Below are 25,081 nucleotides of genomic sequence, written 5' to 3'. Positions count from 1 at the left end.
TTATTTTCCATAGGAAACTTTGCTATCTGATATAGAACGGCTAAACAGAATGACACAACATTTGGTAAAACGTTATACCTTTACTCTGAGGGCATGCTTTTTTTGATTTGGTGTAGATCCTTTTTTTTTTTTGAAATTTGCGTTTAAAGAGGGGTCAGGTTGGGCATGAATGGGGTACAGTGTTAGGTATATCACGCCTGTTGGTGTCCTGATATGCTCTGATTGGCCTTTAAATTGATCTAGTTAATCCTGACTGACTAGCCACAACATGAACAATATGCTGGACTCTGGGACATGGCCCCTGCCTCCTGAAAATGGCAAAAATATATATTTATATATATAAGTGGCCGGGTGAGCACACCCTGACACTCAGGGGGTTGTGGGTGGGGAGATCTCAAAGGGAACCCTTCTCATTGATTTGCTGACCACAACATTGACAGCATGATTTGGCAGCCATTACAGGATATAATCCTTAATGAAATCCATTATAGTCAATGGCAGGTTTTGAGGTGCACAAAAAGGAGCACATAACACATTTTTGTCAGAATATAAATCATTTGTAGGTGGTGTTACTTATTTCAGAACTTCTGGTGAGTTCTCAGGAGATTTTACCATGTGAAAAATGCTGACCCCGTGCGGTGTCTTGATGAAGCATGTTAGAGAGGGAACTGTTTTCTAATGGTTTTCTGATAAAGGTTAAGGAAAGGGCTCCAGAAGCTAAAATGGCACCACAGATTCTATAATGTCATACTATATTCCTCAGCCATTCGAGAATAAAGTAAAACATGTGCTTCCAACAGTTGCAGAAGCCTATCAGTTGATTCCCCAGTGCTCTATTTCAGCCCCCCACAGTGTTCTAATGAACAATAGCTAGGATGAAAATCCTGTGGCCAGGTCCCGCTCCTCCCCTCCATGACCACCTACCACCCTGCTTGCTCAGCCTTCAGCCCTCCACAGCAGAGGTTGACCAAAGGGTCTATTTTTCATTGATTTTCATTGACTTGCCGTCCACAAGGGACCTACACGCCACTGCCCTAATTCTTTGGTTGAATGCAAATGAAAAGACAATGACATTCGTCACTAGTGCTTCACTTCTGATTTTTCTAGATTTTTTGTGCATCTTTCAAAAGCTTACAGGCATGCTTATAAGAGTCCAACCATTGATTTTCGATTGTTGCATTACTCCTCGTTCACAAAGCCTATAGCACACAGCCAGACTCATTGGCTGATGTCATTAGTAATTTCAAGAATGTAATTTAAATATAATCATTGATGCCATTTAATATGACATGAATTATCTAATATGTGAGGGCCTAAGCAGTAGATTATGGGAACACAAGTTATAGTTCGTTCACTGTGATATCTCGCATTGTTTGCTGTTTTGGGATTGAAGAAGCCATTCAGGTCACTGCAGGGCTGCTGGGTCACATATTGTGCAGTTTTCCTAATTGATGACTTTGCAAAACATGTTAGATTTCCCTAGACTGGTTGGTATTTCAGAACATCAGAAAGGCTATTTGGCTAAAGGAAAGGCAGTCCTCTTTAGCTAGTTCTTCACCCATTGGAGGAGCCGATGCACTCTGTGATCAACATGGAGAGGCTTTAATGAGTTTGCTGGAAAGAGATTTTAATCTGAGACCCTGGAGATGTTGCAGTAGCAGGTGAGGGTGCAATAGAGAAACCATGTACAATTGTGTAGTCTGGAGTTGCCTTGTAATTGACACACAAAAGATGGATTAAAACAAACTACGACGGAAAAGTATACTATCCCTGCATTGTATACTGGTGAAGCTGTGGGAAATCATGAATCCCCGACCACACCTCAATCTCCGCCGGATCTCACAATGATCGTCAAGGCAATTCACAACTCAAGGGATGTGGTGGGGTGCGAGGTCGATGACCTCCAGATAGATCTCTCAGTGTTGAGATAAGACTTGCGCTAGCTTTCCAACAGAGTGACTGAAGTGAAGACGCGAATGAGCCAGAGGATAGAATAGTTTATCCAAAACAGGAATCTTTTCTTAGCACTGTGACGTTCCTCGGTGGAGTCTAAATAAGTGGAAATTACATACAGAGCTCTTGGATTCTTGTCCATGTATTGACTAACATAGGTGGCACCTATATATGGCAGGCGAACTGTAGACCATTTGTATATATACATGCTTCCGGAATTCCAGATGCTAGCAAGTAGTTGGGAAAAACCTGCCATTCCCTAAAAAGTAGCCACATGCCTGTGTAATGGGCAAGTTAGAGACTTTCTGTTTGCTCGGTGCCTAACTGACCGGGACAGGAAATGTTACAATGTCATGAAAAATCTGTCTTTGGCGCATGTGTGTTTGTATCATATTGATGCCTTGAAGCACACTCCAGATAAACGAAATAGGCCTCAAGTATATCCTACTAGCATCTGGTACTGTTCAGTTCCTGAAGTTTGCCTACCAAGCTATCAGAGGTATGGATGTACATTTTCATATTTGAAATATCTTGCATGTCTTTGGGTTTAGGTGACATTTTGCCCTGTACCCTTGGTACTAGGACATCAATATCATTAGTTATCATCTACAACACTCCGTATCAACATTTTCAATCGTACTATGGTACATAGTTGCTGCAGTCCTCATCATGCTCATCTGCCACTGCAAATCTCCTGGTTAGAGTTTGTGCCAACTCCTCTTGTGTTGTAATGGGTGTGGACACGAGTCTGATGGCACAGTGCTGAATGCTTGTTAGTTGAAACATTGTGAGATCTCACAGGTATAGTGTTCCTTTCTGCTGATACCCTCCACAGGATGTACTTGGAGAAAAATCCAAGTCAAGCTGCTCCATCTTCATGACCCGCATTTCCGTGTCACTCTCCTCTTACATCTTCTACTGTGCCTGCAACAGTAAGGTGAATTGTAGTGTTGATTGTAAATGCCAAATTAATGCACATTCTTACTTTCCTCCACTGCCCAATCAACCTGCAGTTGCACCCAAGATACAAAAAGACCATGGCAATACTAGGGATGCACAGAGTCACATTAACAAATGAGATGAGTTAGTACTTGGCATGTGCGGTCCCAGTGTGGCTCCCCCAGTGCCTGCCCCACCGCAAGAGGTGTTCAGTGGGCAGAACGACGCTAGATGACAGGTCCCACCGTAATCACCACTCCATGCTGGGGACTTGCAAGATCCCATCAACGGGCCCTCGCAGTGGCTTCCCTCTAGTAAGTACAGTCCTAGCAGTTGTGGGGGGGAGAAGAGGAGGAGGGAAGGACCTCTCCCTCCTGCCTCCCCGTTAGTCCACAGTGCGATGAAGGCGGGGCCCCCCAGCAGGCCCCAGGACGCAGCAGTCGTCCGGAGGCGAACCTGTCTCCCACTCCTTTCTCACAGGCAGCCACGAGGCTCACACCGCCAGTCACTCCGGACATCTTCCAGCACTGAGCACTCGCATAAGCCAGCTAGGTCGACACCCGTCCGACCTCCTTGGCTGGCATTCTGGTGTGTCCAGCAGGCACAGGCACCAGCCACTGCCGGTAGGCATCCAGCGAGTCTTCAGAGGCTTTGGGGCGTGGAATGTAGGTTTTAGGGATATTGGCAAAAATCCAGGCCATAATGATGCCTATTTTTAGGGCAAGCCTGCCAAGTATCACATATCAGGTGTGACACTAACGCATTTCAGTGTGGTGTTCCGCATTACTGTACTGAAATGCATTGTCACGCATTTTAATGATGTCTCACTCTGCTCTACCAGCCAGCTAGCGCGTGTGGTGGCACCTGTGAAACCTCTGCGCTGGCTCTGCAGCTCCCCACTGACTTGCCAGCATGAGCAGGCTAAGTAAACTGTTAATGATTTTGTCTGCTGGCTGAGACAAATGCTGCAATGTTACAGTCGCTTAGCCCTGGTCTGCCTGGCTGCAATTAAATTTCCGCCCGCGGCGCCGCACAGGCTGTCAAAAGTGAAAGTGAGTCACTCTGACTCCTCAGCGTGTGCACAATACTGAGACCTGGGGTGGGGTCGGCCTTCAGTGGTTGCTTCGTGGGGGAGATGTGACCTCACGTCCTGGAACAGGAAGGAAGTGAGGTCAGTCGGGATGAAGCGGCGGGGGATTTAACTGTGGAGTTGTACTCTGCTTTGTCATTGTGCATCCGCGCATATTATAACCCAGCGTTAGACCAGATGGCAGCATTGACAGTGACTCTCTCATCAATCATGGCACCGCATGAGAGAGAGGCCTTGGTCACTGCTGGGAGAGTTGCAGTGCTATTCTGTGCGGCCGCCGTGACCAGGTGCGGTCGGCTCACCAAGGCCGCTGGGACCGAACTCGCCATCGACTCGTGCTCAGAGAGCCTAGTGCCTGTCAAGACTGTGAGTCTGACTACAGAAGTTGAACAAGTAAGTAAGTACTAGGCCTGGCAGCCTGCCTGCCACTGACTTTAGTAGTAGTAGTGTTGTTGTTGTTCATGTTGTCACACAGAGACTGAGTCTCACACAGTGTGTGCAGCTCCGTGAATAACCGTGGCATAGATGGTTGATGCAGCAGACGGTCCCAGCCACGCGTCGTTCATTCAGCCCCTAATAGCAGGGCACGCGCCAATACTAATTAATATTAATGTTTGCTGTCTCGGGCTGCGGCATCGCCGGGCATCCGCATCGGACGGTGGAGCATGTGTGTTCTGCTGCACAGGCTAGCAAGAACTGCAAGGTCTGATCCTTTCATTTATTTCAGACAATGCAGGCAGGGCTGCACTGTCTCATCATCTTTCTGAGGTTTATGTTGGGCACCGTCATTGAAAGCACTAGCCGTGACTCACTCTGGTTCTAATGAACTTACTTCAACTTATGGACAATTATAAGAGAATAAGTCTGTAGTTAAATCAGTACGATAATCTTATTTAACTAATTAAATTATTAAGTTGAAGTGATGTCAAATTACAAATAATTTACACACTATGCTTAATTTATAAAAATGATGGTGCAAGTAATCATGTACGTACTGAGGGGGTTTATCATCAGTGACACGGTGGTGCTTTTTGACAGAGCTCTCTGCTCTCTCATCCTGTCCCCCACAAGGGGGGGCGGGTGATCCTCACGACTTGCGTCAGATCCCTCAGTCCTCTCATCATGCTGTCTCTCTCCAGATTTTGCTGGCAGAAGCTGGCCGGGGAGCTTGATCTGCTACTGGCTGGCAATATGTTGTGTACTTGTCAGTGTTGTTTTTCTGCCGGCCAACCCGGCAGCACACTGACTGGCACCTGTGTTGACTTGAGGCTCCTCTGTTCACACATCCTGTTGGGGCTGGGACGGTCTGAGAGACCCATGAGATAGGCCCTGGGGTCCAGTTGCTAAGCAATAGCCGCATGATCATTTACAAGGAGGCCCTGAAGTGGTGATGCATGTTCCAACTGCAGCATCATTAGGAAGGAGGAGCCAGAGGCTTCATTGCAGCCCCCAGCAACAGATATCTGTCCTGTGAGCTGCCCTCACAACCTTGGTACTCGCCTATGTTAAAAGATCTGAAGCGGGATTGTAAGAAGTCGGAACGGCTTTGGAGGGAGGCCTACTGCCCGCTAGCCAAAGCTAACCTTCGCTCATCTCAGAGAATATAATACACTGCGGTGAAGAATGTAAAAAGCGAGTACTATACGTCCAGAACTATGAAGGCCGATAACAATGGCAAAGAGATCTTTGCCATTGTCCAAAGCTTTATGTCCCCTCGAGCTGAACAAAAGGCCATCCCCGTCTCGGCAGGCTGGTGTGAGGAGCTTTAGTCTTTCTTCATCAACAAGATTAAACTGATCGAAGAAGGTCTAGCCCTGTTTGTTGTCCCCCTACACCCTCCTCCTGACTGTACGATCTGCCCCCCCCCCCCACCTAGTAGGCATCTCTCCCAGTTTGACTTGGCAGAACTGCCAGATATTCTTACCATCCTTAAATCTCTAAAATCCGGATCTCCCTCGGATCCCTGCCCTGCCAGGGTTCTGGCCGGAGTGGCGGATACCATAGGCATGGAAGTCACAGTCATGGTTAACAGGTCGCTGCAGTCAGCCACGGTGCCAAGACAATGGAAGCAGGCTAAGCTACTTCCACTGCTAAAGAAACCATCGGCCGATCCACTCATAACAGCTAACTATCGGCCCATCTCCCTGCTACGAGCGCTGGCCAAAGTCTGGGAGAAGGTCGCCTTTCGCCAATTGAATGTTTTTGTTGAAGACTTGGGGGCTCTCCACCCAGCGCAGTCAGGCTTCAGATCATCTTTTAGCACGGAGACGGCCCTGGTCGAGAGGACGGAGGCAATCAGGGAATGTTTGGATAAGGGCGGCAGAGCGGCCTTGATTTTATTGGACCTCTCTGCCGCCTTTGACACGGTACCTCACCAACTTCTCCTGGCGCGCCTATCATCTATTGGCCTCTCCGGGGCAGTGTGGTCATGGCTGGAATCCTTTCTGAAATCCCTCTCCCAGCAAGTCTGGTTGCCCCCCTACTCGTCCTCGGCCAGAGAGGTTCGGACAGGGGTCGCTCAGGGCTCGACGCTGAGCCCGCTTCTCTTTAACATCTACATGACCCCGCTGATCTTCCTGGCCGAAGAACTGGGTGCCAAGATTATGGCCTACGCCGATGTCACCCAGCTTCTGTTTACCTGGGACAACTCGAATGTAGACACGGATGCTGCGCAAAGATGTCTGGCCGCCGTATTCACGTGGCTTGCCCTGGCCAAATTAAAATATAATGAGGGGAAATCGGAAATCATACTACATTTTACGGGACCCTTAAGTCCTTAGGCAGATTCTTTCCTCTGCTCCCCCAACAGGCCAAGGAGATGGTTGCCCGAGCACTCATCTTGTCTCGCCTGGATTATGCCAACGCACTTTATCTTGGCATCCCAGCATTCTTGGTCAACAAGCTACAACTTATCCAGAATGCTGCGGCAAGACTCCTCCTGGGCATCTCTAAGCGAACTAGTACAAGATCGCAAATGTCCTCACTCCACTGGTTGCCAGTGGTACAGAGGGTACAGAGGGTACAATTCAAGGCCCTTGTTTTAATACATAGAGCCTTACACGACTCTGGTCCCTCCTACAATAAGAAGAGAGTGGCCTTCTACATCCCCCGACGATCTTTAAGGTCGGCTGCCCAGCGTCTGATGGTAATCCCTCACTTCCGCCGAGCGAGGTTGGGCGGGCAATCTCTCTCTGTGAAAGCGGCCATTCTTTGGAATGCCCTACCTATAGTGCTGCGTCACACTCAGGACATAAGATGCTTTAAAAAACTTCTCAAAACTCACCTCTTCAGCCAGGCCTATTAATTCATTTTCTCTCGCTATATGTGTACTATTGCTTCGCGCCAGGATACTCGTGAGTAGTTGTGCGCGCTATAAATACCAATATAACATATAACATAACATATCCAACCTGCCAGTTACAATGTTTTCCTGCCTCATGTCCCACAGCCTGGGCCCGGCCCCTTCCCCAGAATTGTTGCTTTCACCAGGGCAACAGAACTTCCTCAGCATGTGTCTTAACTAGTTGGGCAGGTGTTGTGCTTGATCTAGATATTATGTACATATGAATTTTAAAAGTAAATATCATTAATTTTATACAAATGACAATCTGTTGCATCGGGCAAGTATTTTTGTATTTAACTGTGCATGTGTCAGCATATGTACACAGAACTTTAAACAACGTACTGCTACCAAAAGATTTGTTAAATATCATGGTTAAGCATTTGTTTACAGTTCAATCCGGTTACATGAGGGAGCACTAGGGTTAGCGCCCTTCCATTTCTGGTGATCTGCAGCAGTTTCAAGAACTTCTTGGAGATTCTTGGTGCTCAAATGGCTGTAATTTCTGATATTTAGAAGCTGTCCTCGTCTTCATTGCATGATTTTTGCTTGCGAGAAAGTGTCACTCATAGTCGTTGAAATGTCACGGAAATTCTGAAAATATCACACATGGTGATCTGAAACCTTGGCAGCTATGGAGTGGGTTTCTTCAAGTGGACCTATGAAGTTTTATAGGAAAATATGTGGAGGTGCTGCCACGCCAGGGGTGGTGGTTAAGTGGGGTGAGGGGGGGGGGGGAGAGGTTTCTTTGTGTATCTATTGTGTAGTGTTCTCCACTGAGAATTTTACTGGTAATTATGTACAATTAACAAACTGTAGAAATTCTGCTCCCACCTCAAGATTCAGTTCTTTCAATTGAGATATGCTAGCCTCAGAATGTGTTTCCCTTTCTATTGGTCCAATTGCTAAGTAAGAAAAAAAAAGGTTTTCCCCATCGCTCTTCACTGCTTTTGCACCTTTCGAAGGCATACTCCAATGAATGCTTATGACTTGCAGCATTACAACATGTTTTGATATCAGGCATTTGTATCTGCCAGCTCTCGTAGTGAATCGAATAATATATATTTTTATGTTCAGGTATCTAACAACTAAAGAACAGTTTCACAAATTCATCGATGCAGAGGGGAAAGAGACTCACACAGATCCCAGCACTGATAGTGTCTCTGAAGAGGCCCCTCCAGACTGCACTCTTGACAATGACGCAGCTGAGCCTGAAACTAAAAAGATCAAGCTGTCGGACACGCAAGAAGACTGCAGAGAGCAAAACATTAAGGAAACAGAAGGCGCAATGCAGAAGAAGAGAGCTCGGGGACAAAACAAGAGAAGACCTTACCAGAAGCCAACAGTCTATGTTGAAAGGAACCTGTGCCCATCAATAAAGCAGGTATGTGAGTGTTTCAGCAGGAAGAACCTTCCAAAATATCAATTTTCTCCATTCATCCGTACATCTGTAAAGGCTATGTCCCTCACTCCCCAATAGTGCTTAAGATTGGCCCGCCTCCCCTTCATTTTTCTTGCACTAGAATTATCGACTAAGCCTCTTCCTCCTATCCTCCTGCCACACATACAAGAATGGCCTTGATCTTCCTCACCCTGCCTCTCCATGTGGAGGCAAAATGCATCACCAATGCTGCAGAATCTAACCAAGCGATACCAAAGGGGATGATGGACGGAGCGTTGGAGCAAATCAATAACTCACCCCAGTCAACTTATCTGGGTTTAATCAATCATTCCTTAGCTCACTCCACCACCCCAGTTCAGACATGGCCATATGCAAATCAGTCTGACCCTGTGCCTCATGGGAACAGTCCAGCGCGAACTGCCAAGCCATGTCTTCCTTGGACCGAAAACAAGTATCCTGGGACCGGTTTCTGGCTAATCAGCCGTCATAATCCAGGCTAGCTTGAATCCAGTGGCAAAGTGAGAAAGGGACCCACGTCTGGGCATGCCCTGCTAACTTGGGGCAAACAAAGCGATACCAAAGGGGATGATGGACGGAGCGTTGGAGCAAATCAAACACTCACCCCCAGTCAACTGACCTGGGTTTAATCAATCATCATTCCTTAGCTTACTCCACCACCCAAGTTCAGACATGGCCATATGCAAATCAGTCTGATCCTGTGCCTCATGGGAACAGTCCACCTCGAACTGCCAAGCCATGTCTTCCCTGGACTGGCTCACTTTGCCACTGGATTCAAGCTAGCCAGGCTGATTACTTCTGATTAGCCAGAAACCGGTCCCAGGATGCTTGTTTCACGTCCAGGGAAGACATGGCTTGGCAGTTCGGGCTGGACTGTTCCCATGAGGCACAGGGTCATGGGTCACTGGCTAGTGTTTGACCTATTAGGGGCCTGCACAAACACGTGACCAGTCTGCAACCAAATAGGTAGCAGCCAATGCCTCTGCTTATACAGAGCCCATCAAAGGCACAGAACCAGGACCGCTGTATCCTACAACAACCAAACTGACATGTCCCACTGTGTACCTGGCACTGCACACTCAGTCGCACTTCAATTACTTATTATATAAAATAATTTGTAACATATTGTATTTTGTTTAGGATATTAAATATTTAGCAAAGGTCAAAATATACAGCAACGGCTCCATGTAGCACATAGCTAAACCTCACTAGGAATAAATGAGGACATGAGTACTGGATAGACCTCTGATACTGATGTGAGCCAAAGGCACACATCTACGATGTTTGCCTCTAATTAGGGAAAACGCATTTTTAATGCATATAATAAGCCTGATAATCAGGAGGCAGATATTTATATTTGTTTCCCTGTCTTACTGAGCAATTTGTTTGTTTTCCAATCTAGATGAAGTTGTTAAAAAAACTGCTATGTCAGTCCTGTTTTCCATGTTGGCGACCTATTCTTCCCTTTGCCGCTCACCTCTCTACTTACAGATGCCACCTACCTTCCTTGATTTATAAACACATGAGGAACTATTTTTGGTCATTATACCCAGAGCAAGCTTTTTCTTCAGTTGTCTTCGTCCATCGTTCATATATTATTTTCTGTTATGGGAAAGCTAACAAGCACAATTGGTTCTATGTTTTTATCCAGCTGTTTGATGGTCATTCCTTCTTAGCTGTCCTTTTTGTTCTTCCAAAATATGAAATGGTCATAGTTTTCTTGCTGTCTGCAATATCACTAGCTTCATATGCTAGACAATAAACCTCCATTTGATTTTGTGAAAACGCTGCTAACCTCGGTCATTCATAGAAATGATTTGATTTTGATTTGAGTTTATACAGGGCATCAAATACCCAGAGGTGTCTCAGTGCTGAAGAAGGAAGGACACATGAGTAAAAAGCAAGGTTTTGAGAAACTTGCCGAAACGCTGGAAAGAGGGGGCTGATTTAATTAACAAAGAAAGCTTGTTCCAGGTTCGTGTTGTGCAGACTAGAAAGCTCCTGCCACCCCATGAAGAGAGCCTATAGGGAGGCACCACCAAAATCATAGCTGAACTAGTTCTAATGGTCCTGTTGGGCACATACGTGCTTATTTTTTCGCTCAGGAAGGCTGGCACTTGCCCCTGAAGTGCTTTATTAGTTACACAAAGAGCTTTAAAAATAATTCTTTGCCGAACAGGCAACCAATGCAGTTTAACTAGAGCAGGTGCGGCCGACTGGAATCTTGGAATTTTCATTAGCAATCTAGCTGCTGAATTTTGCAGAATTTGAAGTTTTTTTCAGTTGACCCTTAGGAAGGTTAACATAGAGGCTGTTACAATAGCCAATCCTGGAGATTACAAGGCAAAGGATCACGGTGGCCAATAGATTGGAGGGAAGAAACTGCTATCTTCCTGATCATGCATAGCATGAAGAAGGAGGTAGAGATTACCCTGTTAACCTGTACCTTGTAGGTTAGGGTAATCAACCAGGATACCCAGAATTTTCACCCTGTTCACAGAAAACGGAAAAGGAGCCCAATTCTTCTGGGAACCAAGAGGGATTCCAAAAGGAAGTGTTGTTATAAAAAAGAATACCTTTAGTTTTTGTAGAATTCAGCTTGAGGCAGTTCACATCCTTCCTGATACCAACTTCTTGCACACATGCTTGCAAGTAATCACTCAGGTTCAGGTCACTTCTAGAAGGAGATACCACAATCTGGATGTCATCTGCATATGACATAGTGGAAAACCTAAACTCAAAGCAGCCAGCGGTGTAACATAGATGTTAAAAAGAGTTGGACTCTGCGCTGAATCCTGAGGTACCACGCTGGACAAAGAAAAAGGCTTCGAAGTGGAGTCACTCATGGCCACGGTCTGAGTTCGCTCACTCGTAAAAGATCTAAAAAGGGCCAGGGCAGCCTCATCTACACCTAAATCCATCAGCCGGTGTGACAATAGATCATGATTGACGGTGTCAAAAGCTGCTGTCAGGTCGAGGAGGATGAGGGCATCACTGCCCCTGTCAACTGTAGCCCTGATCATTTCAGTGTCTACAGTCAAAGCCGATTCTATGGAGTGCCCCCTGCAGAAACCAAATTGGGAGTCGTTAAGCAATCGGTTCAGGGAAGCTGACAGTTTCACATTCATTTCTTTCTCTATTACCTTTGTCGGGTGAGGTAGTCTGGAGAGTGGTCTAAAGCTGTTGTGGTCAAGAGAGCTCAAGTTTGCTTTCTTCAATAGAGGAAAGATAGAAGTAGTTTTCCATGCTTTAGGGAAGATACCATTCTTAAATATTGAATTAAAGATAGGCGTTAGTTGGTCAGCAACCAGATCCAGAATAACGTGTAAGATTTTTGGAGGACAAGGATCTTGAGGGGAACTTGATTTAGTTGAGAGAATCAGTTCTCTAACTCGGTCTACTGAAAGAGAGGTAAATACAGGGAACGAATTCTCCTTGACGTCACAAGGACAGTTGTTGTACCCAGAAGGTAGGGTTGCAGTGATGGAAGCTAACTTGTTGAAAATAACTTCCACTTTGTTTAGAAAGAATGATGCCAGGGAGTCCCAGAAATCCTGATTAATATGTTCTGGTATTGTGGTCGCTGGTGGAGAGAGTTTGAAGACAACTTGGAAGAGGACATTGGACGAGCAGCTGGCTGCTTCTATCAAATTAATGAAGTACTCTGATTTTTCCTTCAGGATAAGTTTTTTAAAATCGTCTAGCAGCAGTCTATATTTATTTTCTCATTGTTATCATAATTTTCCCCCAATATCCGTTCTTGTTTCCTACCGGATTTCTTAGCGGCCCGGAGCAAAACCCCAAACCACGGAGAGGTGGCTTTGCTTCTTCTAGAAAGAGACTGTTTGTCAGGCACCAGTCCATTCATTGCTCCAGATAGCCATTAGGCGTAATTGGAAACCATTTAATCGGGGGAGTCAGAATTTAAGGGTGGAGGATTAGCGAGGACTGAGACGAGATCCTGGGCACTGACCTTATTACAAGCCCGGGAATAGGTTAGCTACTTAGGTACAGTATTACGATGAACAAGAACTGCACTGTGGTCAGACCGTGTTACTGGGAGGATAGCAAAGTCGGTAAAAAAATTACAGTTAAATCCCATCCAGAGTGTGCTGGCACAATGGGTAGGCCCAGCAACACGTTGCTTTAAGCCAAAACCCAACATTAGCTCGAGTAGAGCAGCCGTATCCTTGTCAGCGTCATTCTCTATGGAAATTGAAATCACCCAATATAGTAAAATCAGTTGTTAACCCTTAACTCCAAAATATTTTGGTACTTTAGTTGAGCTGATATCCTTGTCTTAAATGGGATTATCATAATTAGAGAAACCTAAAAACAAAGAATGCAAAAATAAAAGTAGTGTTCGTTTGGAAGCATATGTCGCTGTAGCTCACATTATTTGCACACTCCAGCCATTTAGTGTTTTTCTTCGAAAAAGGAGTTTTGATATCAAGATGACTTGCGATACCGTCGTCTAAAACCCACAGTGTACCAGGACACACTCCAGCTCAGATTATGTTTTCTTTGCCATCTAATTTGGACATGTCGTTGAATGCTCTGCCCCATTGTGCACTAAAGGGTACAATTTACTGGCAGAACATCAGACATCGCTGGTAAAAATAATGAACATACAAGAGTTGCTAGATAAACTATTGACAGCCAAAGAATATTCCTGCTACTTTTTTCTAGGATCCTTTGTATGCTGCAGCATCGATTCAATTGACAGTTGTGCCGCAATGGCTTGCTTGGAGGGTAATGGGGAAGGGGGATTAGAGAACACACACTTTACATGTTCTCACTACGGTAATCATAAATGTACTTGGTCAAATAAGGTCTGTAACTTCTGTCTAACATGGTGCCATATTGAACGTTCATGTTTGACCTGTAGTGCCTTTCGAGCAGAGAATACAATCTAGTGCCGAAGCCACCTAAGGTTGGTGAATAATAATGAAAAACAGCAGCAAGTGCCCTTCAGCAGTGGTGGCCAAGGATGTCAAATGAACTGTCTCTGACAGAATAGGAGGCCATTCTGATAGTTCAAAGGCCACTTACGTTGGGACCAGTTAACACCAAAAGGTGACTGGTGTTGCAAACACATTGACTCTTAACAGTTTAGATCTCAAGTCCAAGAGCATGCCCACACACTCTCAACACTGAAATACCCATCAAAGCGGAGTGCTTCTTTGGTGTCTATCTCACACACATCACCTTCAACAGATAGTGAGCGACCTGACACCAGACAGCTTGCAATTTAATTGTTCTGCAAAGTGCCAAACATTAACTCAAGCTCCTTCCTCCCCATAAGACACAACCCTATCCCCGCCATATGAGAAGAGGAGCCTCACTTTCAAGGAGGCAATTTTAGAGAAAGTCTGACTTTAGGAAAGCAGATTCTTCCTTGCCTAACCCTCCTCATCTATCACAAGACAAGCATCCACACAGTGAGATGAGGCAGAAGACCCAACCCCCGACATACTGCCTACAGTTTAGGATTTAGGTACCACAGACTGTCATGAGGGCAAATGCAGGTTTTTATTATTATTATTATTATTATGTTTCTTATATAGCGCCTGAATCGACCCCCAAAGGGGTATCTCCGCGCTTGCCTTGGGAACCCGTCCTGGCTTTTCCCTGTGAGATAGCCCCTACAGGGCATCCCCAAGGTGAAAGCCAGGCATCCCGCCGCAGGGGGGCCGTTGTGGAGATTAAGCAAGCTTAATGCCCAGAGTTGCAGAGTGTGAACCCATGATTAGGTCAGGCACCGAAGCGAGAATTATCGAGTCCATGGACATTTGAGCTCAAGACCCTGGATGGATCTTCAAGACGACAAATCCCTAGAGCCAGATTGTGTAAAATCATCACCATCAAATGTTCACTTCGACAAACCACTCTGTTATTGCAAGAGCAGCAGTACACTATACAGCTCCATGCATGTACAAGAAAAGAAGGCGGATTTTCTAATTCAAACTGAGAACACAACACAATTCCTTCCCATGCTCAAGACTATTTTGAAATGCTCAAGGCCGCTTCAAAGACCATGTAGAATTCAGTGTAGTCACCCTCAGGGTTGAAGAAAAATTCAAGCCTGTTCCAGAAATACATGGTAGTAAACTCTCCTCATAAAAAGAAAACTGCAGAAGGGCACTAAAGATGCACCGTTTCCTTGCAAAGAGAGAAAGAAAATAGACTCTACAGGAAAACAGTCTCATTACGTTCTGACTCAACTTGACCAGCGAAAGTTAACTGATTTGGCGCCCTGCTGAGACCTGTGATTCCTCCCTGGTGTGGCCGGCTGGTGTGAGCGTGATCCGCGGTCGGCGGAATCTGCAGCCGCTCCCAGCGCGAGGCCGTCCAGGTAGAGGATTCCTGAGGGGATAATTGGAAAAGGAAACCGACCGGGGGACTGCGAGGACCAGCATTCTTGAAAACATCGCAGCTGGTGCCTCTTCCCCCGGCGGCCACGCCCCCCTGCCTTCACGTACTAAATTGACGCTAGCCCCACCGCGACGCGGGACGGAGCTCGGGGCTAAGCCCGGGCAAAGGGCGGGCTGTTTTGTGGCCGTTCGGTGGCTGAAGGAGGCTGGGCTGGGCCCACTCTCTAAACATCGTAGGACTTCCACCACGTGATGTAGTAAGTGTGCCACTTCTTTGTTATTGAGCATCCTGTTTGTGCCTCTCCACACCCATTCAAAGTACCTGTCCCTCTTATCGCCACTCATCACCAAGATTCGCCTGGACAGTGATCATTTATAGGGCCACTGCTTTGGTTACGCCTTAATAATATTTAATCTGCAGTTATCAACGTTGGAAGAGGAACCTACCTAGGGGCTGTGTTGTAACAAAATAGTATCATCAGCAACAATGTCGGCCAATGTGGAAAAAACTGAAGCAATGGGAAATGCCAAGAGTACCTTGGATGACTACTTCAGGAAACCCCATACTGATATAGAAAAGGATTGCTCATTGGCAGAACGTAGGGCTGAGCGGCGACGCTCGATTGAAGCAATTAAAAATAGACTTACTGTAGATGTATTAATACACCCTAATCCAGTAGGCGCAGGCTCTACATTAGGTAATGAGGATGCGCTAAGTACGCAGGGAATCCCTATGCTCCTGCGAGACACGCCACCCCCAATGACAGCCATTGATGACGTGGAACAAAATAGTTCTTTAACTATTAGTAATACTAATGTTATTTTACAAACTATACCCGATACTCCCCGAGTAGTGGTAGGGAATACGCAAAAGAAAGCAGGGAAACGGGAAGCCGTTAAAGTCTTTGGCCCACCACCAAATAAGAGAAGGAGGAGAGGAGGTGTGCCTCAAAGAGCTAAGATCAGCCACACTGATTTTGGGAAGGGCAATAAGACACTTATTACATCTGCTCCTATTATAAAGGCTAGACTACCACCCGAGCTAGGCCAGGAGACCATACATGAAGTAATACCGCTCACACTTAGCCCCACACTGACTGTATCTAGCACTAATTTAACACCTACAAGGGATTGCACTGATAAGAAACAACTATCCTCTGTTTCCCTTGAAAAAATCGAACATCTACTTAAGTCGTTTACCTCTCCTATATTGGAGAGGCTGAAGAGGATAGAACAGAGGCTAGGGGATTTACAACACGTCATCACCCCCAAAGCAAGTATTGCTAAAGTTCCATCTAAGCAACCCTTACCCCCCGAAGCCGTAGCTCCATCCCCTACCCTTGTAGTTCAAAGGGATACAAATTCAATTAGTAAAACAGTTGCAGGTATCCACGGTGGGCCGAAGTTGCATAAAGTAGACCATCAACTCGCTCCACATATTCTTAAAGAATTACCGAAGAAGGCAAGTACAGTTTATGGAGGAAATGGGTATGAGCATAGGGGGTGGGCAAATCATGATAGATCAGGAATCACTAGGGACCGCCAAGTTGAATTACCACCTGACGCGGTCCCCTATGTGGTTGTACTTACAGGCGTCCCTATTCTACAAGCGGGCAGGAGAGAAGGCTTTAGCCAATTAAAAAATAAAGCCATGCATTGGCTTAGCCAGCACAGACCGCTCCCATATAATATCAACGGCGATATTGTACATGTACGTCGACTCTCCTGGCTGGGGAGTAGAGAGAAAGATATTGAGGGCGATCTCATAATTATAAATTTCAGAGATCCTGTCGCGGTCAATCACATCTTAAACTGGAATATAAGAACTAATGCTACAACCATTACTTCTCACGATCTAACTTATTTTTACCCAAGACCTCGGGTAACTTCCTTAATGTCTTTAGGCCCCCCCTCCCGTTTATGGAATAATCTTCCTACAACATCTAACAATCAACATCTATGGCAGGCTCCCTACCCTATGATCCAAAAAAATGCTTATGGGTGGAATAACATCCCACACACGGGACATAGAAATAACTACAGTGGATTAGACCACTCACAAGGAATCAGGGGAATGGACCATTTGCTGCCATTCACCCCTTTTGAGCATCCTAATAGATTCGTAGCACTTTCAGGTCTGGATGACTGTGAATGACGGTTGGGGCCCCCTTCTAATAGATTACCAACTCATAGGATTAAAGATACAAAACATAATGTTAGTGCCCAAAGCCATACCCATGTTCCTGTATATACCACGTCCGAGCTAGACCCCTGCCCTGTCATAGTCCCTTATCCCAAAATACAAACTATTGGGGTGAAAGCGCTGGTAATTCCCCAGTCAGAAAATCTGTCTGGGACCATCCCCTCCGAAACAATGGATACAATGAAACCAGCTTCTGAGATATCCACGTTTGTAATGTCCCCAGGTGGGACTACACTCTGTGATATAACTGAACCAGCTCCTTTGATATCCAGGGAAGTAATATCCCCAATAACCACGGAAGTTCCTGGTAGCATAATAACATGGAACATAGCGGGTCTGGCCCCAAAAATTAACGATGCAGATTGGCGGTCAGTAACTATGTCCCATTCAATTATAGCTCTCCAGGAAACATGGGCTAGGGAAGAATCTCATTTGCTGGGCTTTAAAACGTTTTTTACGCCGGCAATTCCCACTAAAATGGGTAGACATAAGGGAGGGCTGGCTATGTATCTGTCAATCTGCTCGGGTCCTACGGTTTTAGGGAGATTCTTGGATTCTCCTTTTTTCCAGATCTTAAGGGTATCCTGGGGAGCTCTGGAAAATCTAGTCATTATTAATTTCTACAATAACATCCCGAGAGCACAAGTGGAAATCACAATTAAGAAATTGTCAAGTACCCTCAAGTCTGTTACAGATAGTTGTTCAGGTGATATGGCCCTCTTGTGGGTCGGGGACTTTAACTGTCCATTGTGCCCTAAGAGTCTACAGGGAGTGTGTGGGTGGGAAGACGAATCTATAGGACCAACAAGCCATTTTGCCCACACAAAATTAGGAGATTTACTCAATAATTTAATGGTGGATCACTCCATGGCATTTATTAACGAGGTTTGTTCTGTCCCAAAATCATTTGCACCCACATTTAACGCAAGAGGGGCACGATCAATTATTGACTTTACCTTACTATCTTTTCGTTATGCCTCATTGGTTAATGCCTGGGAGACACTTACAAGTGGCATTAGTGATCATTACCCCATTTCAGTTACCTTCAAGCTAAATCTGGATACGCGGTCACTTAATATTCAACGTAACTATGTTTTTAATCCTATTCTTGGCCAGCGTAACGGATTTTGCATTAAATGGGAAAAGGTAATTCCAGAGAGCTTCCAACAAAACCTAGTGAATATCTCCCAAAAAGAAATTACTAAGTGTTTGACATTAGAAGAGAATGAAGAACAAGTCTTGAACTCTTTTAACAAAATTTGCTGTTTAATTAAGCACCTTCTGACTAGAGACCCTCGTAACACAGTTAAGAAAATACCAGGGTGGTTCGACCCAAATTGCTCTAGGGCATTGCGGGAACTCAAAAATGCACTGCATGCTACCCCACTAGATAGAGTTCAGGTTCAAGGGGCTAGGCGCAAATACCGTGCCGCTTTAAAGAGAAGGAAGAAAGGTCTAAAAGCTGAAGCCTGGGAAGCCCTCCATACAGCAGCAATACAAAAAGACTCTGCTGCCTTTTGGAAGGCTGTGAATGCTCCTTTTTATCAAGAAAGTCAAGGTCCTCGCTTAGATAATGCTATCACGGCCAGGGAATGGGTATCCCACTTCCAGGCCCTGTATAGCAATAAGGCTCTGCCTGTAACAGCTTGTGAAATACAGTCAGAAGAAGAGGACTCCCCGTTTCCTCTAGAAATTCAATTCAAACTAGAGGAAGTATATAAGGCACTAAGGGAGTGCTCAGCCTCGAAAGCACCAGGCCCGACTCCGTCCCTATTGATGTTTCTAAAATGTACCCAGACCTGTGGGCTCCTCTAGTCACTAGAGTTTTGAATTGCATGTCAAAAAGAGGTTTTATCCCAACCTGGAAGGAGGCCATCTTAGTCCCGATATATAGGAAGGGGGACAGGAATGACCCTGCCTGCTACCGTCCCATCTCTCTCTTAGATGGCTTTATGAAGCTGGCAGACAGGGTCATTCTTGCTCGCATTCAAGACTGGGTGGAGGGACAGAATGTGTTGTCTCCCTTTCAGTATGGGTTTAGGGGAGGGCGGGGGACAATTGAGCAGGGGCTAAATCTTTCACTAATTATTTCAAAATATATCCACGCAAGGAAAACAAATCTGTATGTGACCTATGTGGACCTCAGCTCTGCCTTTGACTGCGTTTTGCACGACAGCCTTTGGCAGACGTTGAGGGACATTGGGCTGGACAATAAAATAATTGTATACATCAGAGAACTCTATGTGGAGGCAGGCGCCCGAGTTAGATATGGTCAGAGGGGGGAATGTACAGATCTTTTTAAGATTAGCAGAGGGGTAAGGCAGGGATGCATCTTGGCCCCCCCTGCTTTTTAATTTATATATTAATGGAGTGGGTTCTTGCCTAACACAGCAGTACCATGATTACCCTGTAATCCAGGGCAAACCCATTCCTATATTACTTTACGCTGACGATGCGGCCATTCTTTCACAGACTAAGGTAGGACTCCAGAAAGCTGTACACACCTTCACTAATTTTATGAACGCTAGAGGGTTATATGTAAACGTCTCGAAGACGTTTACTATGTCGTGTGGCCCAAAAAAACATAGACAACCATGCCCAATTGTTCTAAATAATAGGAAGGTGGAGTTAGCTGACATCTTTTGCTATCTGGGGGTCCACTTCGATAGACAAGGCACTTGGAAGCCGGCTGTGAAAGCACGGGCTGTGGCTTTTAACAGAGCAGTCGGGCTCTCATGAATTTTGCGAAAAAAATAGGAAATAGGCCAGTAATGGAGCTCCTCCGAATATTCAAAGCAAAATGTGTGGCTATTGGGACCTACGGGGCCGGTATTTGGGGCTGGCAGCAATTGGAGGAGATCCAGCGAACTGAGAACAGGTTCCTCCGATTCATAACTGCTACACCAAGGAGCACCCCAATATATGTATTACATGCCGAAGTTGCCCTCAATTTCAATATGGATACCATAAAACTTGCCCCAGTCTTACTTTGGCATAATGTCTGGACCAATCCTGCAACAGAATTGAATAGATCTATTATAGAGGACTGCCTGAACTGACGGGATGAAAAACATCAAATGGCTTATTTACATTAAGAACTTTGTAGGTGAGATTGGTCATCCTGAATACTTTACGGACCCAGCCTCATTGGAATCTATCTCGCGATCTACGTTGAAAAAGTCGTTGCTGGAACACCTGGAATCACAAAGGTGGAAGGGCGTAAGGACAAAAAAATCGGTCATGAACCACGATGAAGTGACATCTCAGAGGGGTCTTCAGTTGTATCGTGCATTAGAACACCCCCTACATCATCGCATGTTCCTGACTTACTTCCGCCTGGAAACCTTTTCCAGACTCATTTCATTCCCGACCTGCAATGACTGGGCGAGGGGAAAAAGGCTGTGTCCCTGTGATGACAAATCATTTCAATCAACCATAAACTGTACCTTGTTCTGCACTTTATATAGCCATTCACGACGACAAATTTTAAAGCCTTTATTGCTAACTTGGGGCCTAAGGAATTCAAGAGAAGCCTATAATAAACTTAGGTCCTTAGATGATTGTCTCAGTATTAGCACAGTGAGTTTTTTTCTGAATACTATTTTAAGAGTGAGAAAGTCTATTGTCATGGGATAATAGGAGTCAGTAAAATGTTTCTCTTTATATAATCATAACTTATTTTAACTGTCTGTACTGTTTTATCCATTTGTTACTCTTTTAAAAGAAGTCAAACCTTAGCAATGTATAACTTAGAATGAAATATTTGTTATTTTAAACTGTGATTTGTACTTGTATACTTTTATGAATTGCTACTTCAATTCGAATAAAGTGTATTTGACTGACTGACTGACTGACAGTCTCATTAGGAGGCACAGCCCCTTTTGGTACAGTGTTAAATCGCTAACTTGATAACCCTATTCACCTAATACATCAGATACCAGTAGGGTGAAATAAAAAAGGAGCTGTTAAAACATCTTCCATGGAAACCTCCCATAAATGAGCTAGGGAGATTGCGGAGGAAAGGAAAGGGATATCCATTGCCAAAATTAGATATGCCTTGAATACTGCGGATAGTGTATCTAGATGGAAAAACACTAGCATTCTGCTCCAACACCATGTCTGGTGGAAGGTATCTGGTTGTAGGCCAGATGCTCAACAAAATCTCACTGGCTTGCCTTTTGACTGTGGACTTAACGAGGACGGGATGCTAGAGAAGATAAAAAAAAGACAAAACGCCTCCCGAGGCTATAGGGTTCAATGCAGAACCATCCAGTCAGTAGTTTAGACATCCACAAACATGCGGAAGTGCTAAATCAGTCTGTAGCCCCACTAGACCACAGTATTCATCTCCCTCAACAATGTTTCTGGAAGGTCAGCATGCAAAACAAGGACAATACCTAAAAGATGCATTTCATGGAAACGGCAGAAAGTGAGGGCTTATTGCTGCCCAGAGAGCATCTAGTCCTTTCACAAACCTCTTTCCCTTCACCATACATTTCATCCTCTGACAATGAGCGAGATTACGAAACTGACATTTTGTATTGTTTTAGTGCCAGGTTAAACATGCGTCCACTCCGAGTATCTAACCAGACAGTAGTCACAAGCGACAAGGGATTTGTGAAAGTCCATTTTGGAGGAGTCCTGTGGTCCGCACAAGCTGCAGAAGTGGAATGCAAATGATTTATTACTGAACAAGTTGTTTCTCAATCCTCCACTGCAACTATCAATACGATGTCTCTCAGCTGGGCTAGGGAGCCCACGTGTTATACTTAACAGTACAGGATTGGTGGCCCAAACACCAGGCTCACCCCATATACGTATTAGAAATTCTAGAAAGACCGCTAGCTCTCAAGGATTTCCTGCCGCAAACAGGCAGCATGCCAGCAATGGGGTGATTCCCCCTAAGGTACTACTTATTTTTCATGTATTGTTAATGTTCTTCGTACACAATTGATGAGGTTTCCCTTTGGGCCTTTTCCACTCGTGCTTGCTACAGTTCTTATCTTGGAAAGTGTCCTTGTAGCAATTACCTACCTTTGCAGGTCTAGCGAACTGCAAGCCTTAACAGTAAGTCTGGCTTTACTAGACTTAATGTTAATTTTAATTCAGAAATGTTGTGCTGTTGGATAAACTAGGGCTCTGCCCTAGTTCTACAAGGTTTCCCATCCACAGGTACCTGAATCTAGTTCACTGCACCAACGCTTGAGCGTGAAAGTCCAGGTTCTTGTAGCTCCACACAACCTCAATTGATATACATATATTTAAAAGTGTTTATTTCAATAGTCTTATTCTGTTGCTTAGTACATGAGTAGTAACTACACAGTATATTATTAGAACAGCACCAATGCATGCCCTTAGCAGCGAGAATCATATGAACACTTCTAACATGATTGAAATGTTCCTGGCAGCCTAACACCTTAAAGTAAAGGTCTTCAAACTGTGGGACACACCTCTTTGGTGGTCCATGAATGCATTCCTGGGAGAGGACAAATTCTTCTGCAAGGACTTGTTGATCAAGATGGCCTAGAAGTGTGACCTTTTTTGTTTTGGGTGTTTCCAGGCAGTTTTCATTTATATGCAGAAGTAGGGATAAGTTACAATTATTGTAATCCTGGGGGCACAGTCAGTGGGAGGGTGTTGAAGTCAAAGATGTGGCTAAAAATAAACAAACCATTCAGAAACTGTTTAGCTTTTTTACCGTCTGGAATCTTCATATAAAATACACACATCTTAAATAAAAATACATTCAAGTTCATATAATCAGCCAAAAATGTACTATTTTACATAATGAAGTCAGTTAGCTAATGCTATCCGTGCAGATGTCTGTGTGACCAGAGATTAACCAAAGTTAATCCTGGTTGGCATAGAAGGGAATAGTCACTTGTGTATTTAAAGTGCTTCGAGGTCCTAGCCTTAGGCATAAAACACTGTGGATATGTAAATTATTATTTGTGGCTTGAGATTATTTTTAGGTCTCGCCTAGCGCAGCTCGCTCAGCAAGATTTATTGCAGAAGAGTACTTTTACAAAAGGGCTTTAAGCCCCACCCCTCTTTTCCATTGTCAAGCGTCACCATTTATGCTAAACAGTGGCCAGCCATTGGAAAAGAGCTATGTGTGTTGCCTTCCTTTGGCTTTTTGTGCCGTCCCACTTGGACTGCCTCGCCTGCTTTCCTTCTGTCGTAAACAATTTCTTATCTTTATGGGGCCATGTGTTTAAACACATGGCCCCATAAAGACAAGAAATCGCTTACGACAGAAGGAAAACAGGCTGCGTGTTTATTTTTGCATCGCGCTTCGTTACAAAAATGCTCAGTCCATTAACTCCATAGAAACATTCAAGCAATTTCTTCTAAAGAGCAGCGTTTCCGCTGGGGAAGCGGGTTTCCGGCAATCAAGGCGCCCGAGCGGCGTATTACATAAATATGCCGCTGACGGGGGAGCAAAGTGCTGCGTGATATCATAGCCCACCCATCATCTGTTTATCCTCTCACAACTTACCGACAAACTTTGCTTAGGTGTGCGTACATGAGACAAAACATAAGCAGGAATGGTTAAGTGTAAATGCAGCTGTAGATGGCCACTCTGGCATGCCACGGTAGGGAGTGTCAATCGTGTAGAGAGCACTTGTGACAAGGCATCGGAGTTTTAAGCTTCTAAACCCCCATCCAGTCACGACCAGGCAGAGCGCTGAAGTGGATTAGGACACCCGTATGATGAAGCTCACCCATTCACCCAGGGAAGAGGCCTATGGGCGCCTCTGAGTCCAGGATTCTGCAGAAACGGAGACCCCCCTCATGTTCCGATCCCAGCAGTGTAGTAGACCAAGAGATGTCCGTCTACCCAGCTGTGAGTCACAGCAACCTAGGAAGATCCCAAGAACAATGACATGAAAACGCGTGATCCTCTGCGCAGGAGCCCCATAGCGCACACTATGTAATGGTGTGCTAGTGCAGGACTTGGACCTAGCCACCTCAGACTCCAAATGTTTACAGGCCTGCAGCGGACCCCGGCGCGAGCACTCATAATGTTTACATTTGGCAGGTCCTTGCAATTCTTTAATCATAATATAAATCACATGCTTACAACAAAACAACACAGACATGCAGAGGAATACCCAGAGCGAAATCCAGAACACTAGAGCTCAGAGATGTAGATGGTGCTTCTAAGCACTGCTCACCTGCTGGATTTATGGTGACCTCTTACCTCGCGCAGCTCACTGGTCACTGGTGTTCTCTTCCTGTCACTCCAGGATGATCCCAATAAGTCTTCTTCAGCCTCCACTCCCTGCTGAGAGTCACTGACACCCTGCACAGTGATCCCCTCCTCCACGCATCTCCAAGACCACGATACCGCACCTGCGCAAGGCAATCTGCGCAGATCGCCTCTCAACGCTATCTGCTCAGCTCGCCTCCAGCGTATGTGCGCAGCCCGTCCTCAGTCCCCTGCTGCCTGTCCTCAGTGCCTTGCTGTCAGCGGCGAACCCTGGTCGCTGCTTCCCTGCCCCAGCAGCGATACCTGGCTCCCTGCACGAGCTGCACAGAGTACTGAGTTTCACCCAGTGCGCGGTAGATGATGAGGCAAGAGGCAGTGCAAATAGCAGTGGCAGATTAACTACGCCCATTGTCAATGGATCAGTAGTCAAAACTAGTCATAAAAATATCCAAGAGCATTTTTTTGGAAGGTCCACAAATTCAGACAGAAAACAAAGCCCCTTTCACCCACCTCCCATTTTCCGCGTCAAACAGATGGTAAATACCTAAA

General features: G+C 45.3%; 1 protein-coding gene across 2 annotated transcripts in view; it reads left to right on the top strand.

The window, feature by feature from the left end:
• The window catches only part of DUS3L (dihydrouridine synthase 3 like), a 241,275-nt gene that overhangs the window by 51,258 nt on the left and 164,936 nt on the right, over nt 1-25,081 (top strand). For both annotated transcript variants that reach the window (XM_078663631.1, XM_078663632.1), the window contains exon 3: nt 8,400-8,706. In XM_078663631.1, coding sequence (XP_078519757.1) covers nt 8,400-8,706 — 307 coding nt within the window. The remainder of the gene's footprint in view (nt 1-8,399; nt 8,707-25,081) is intronic.

Source organism: Lissotriton helveticus, chromosome 10, assembly GCF_964261635.1.
Source record: "Lissotriton helveticus chromosome 10, aLisHel1.1, whole genome shotgun sequence".
Lineage (NCBI taxonomy): Eukaryota > Metazoa > Chordata > Amphibia > Caudata > Salamandridae > Lissotriton > Lissotriton helveticus.
Note: the sequence above shows the minus strand (reverse complement) of the source record. Positions and strands in the feature narration are given on the sequence as shown.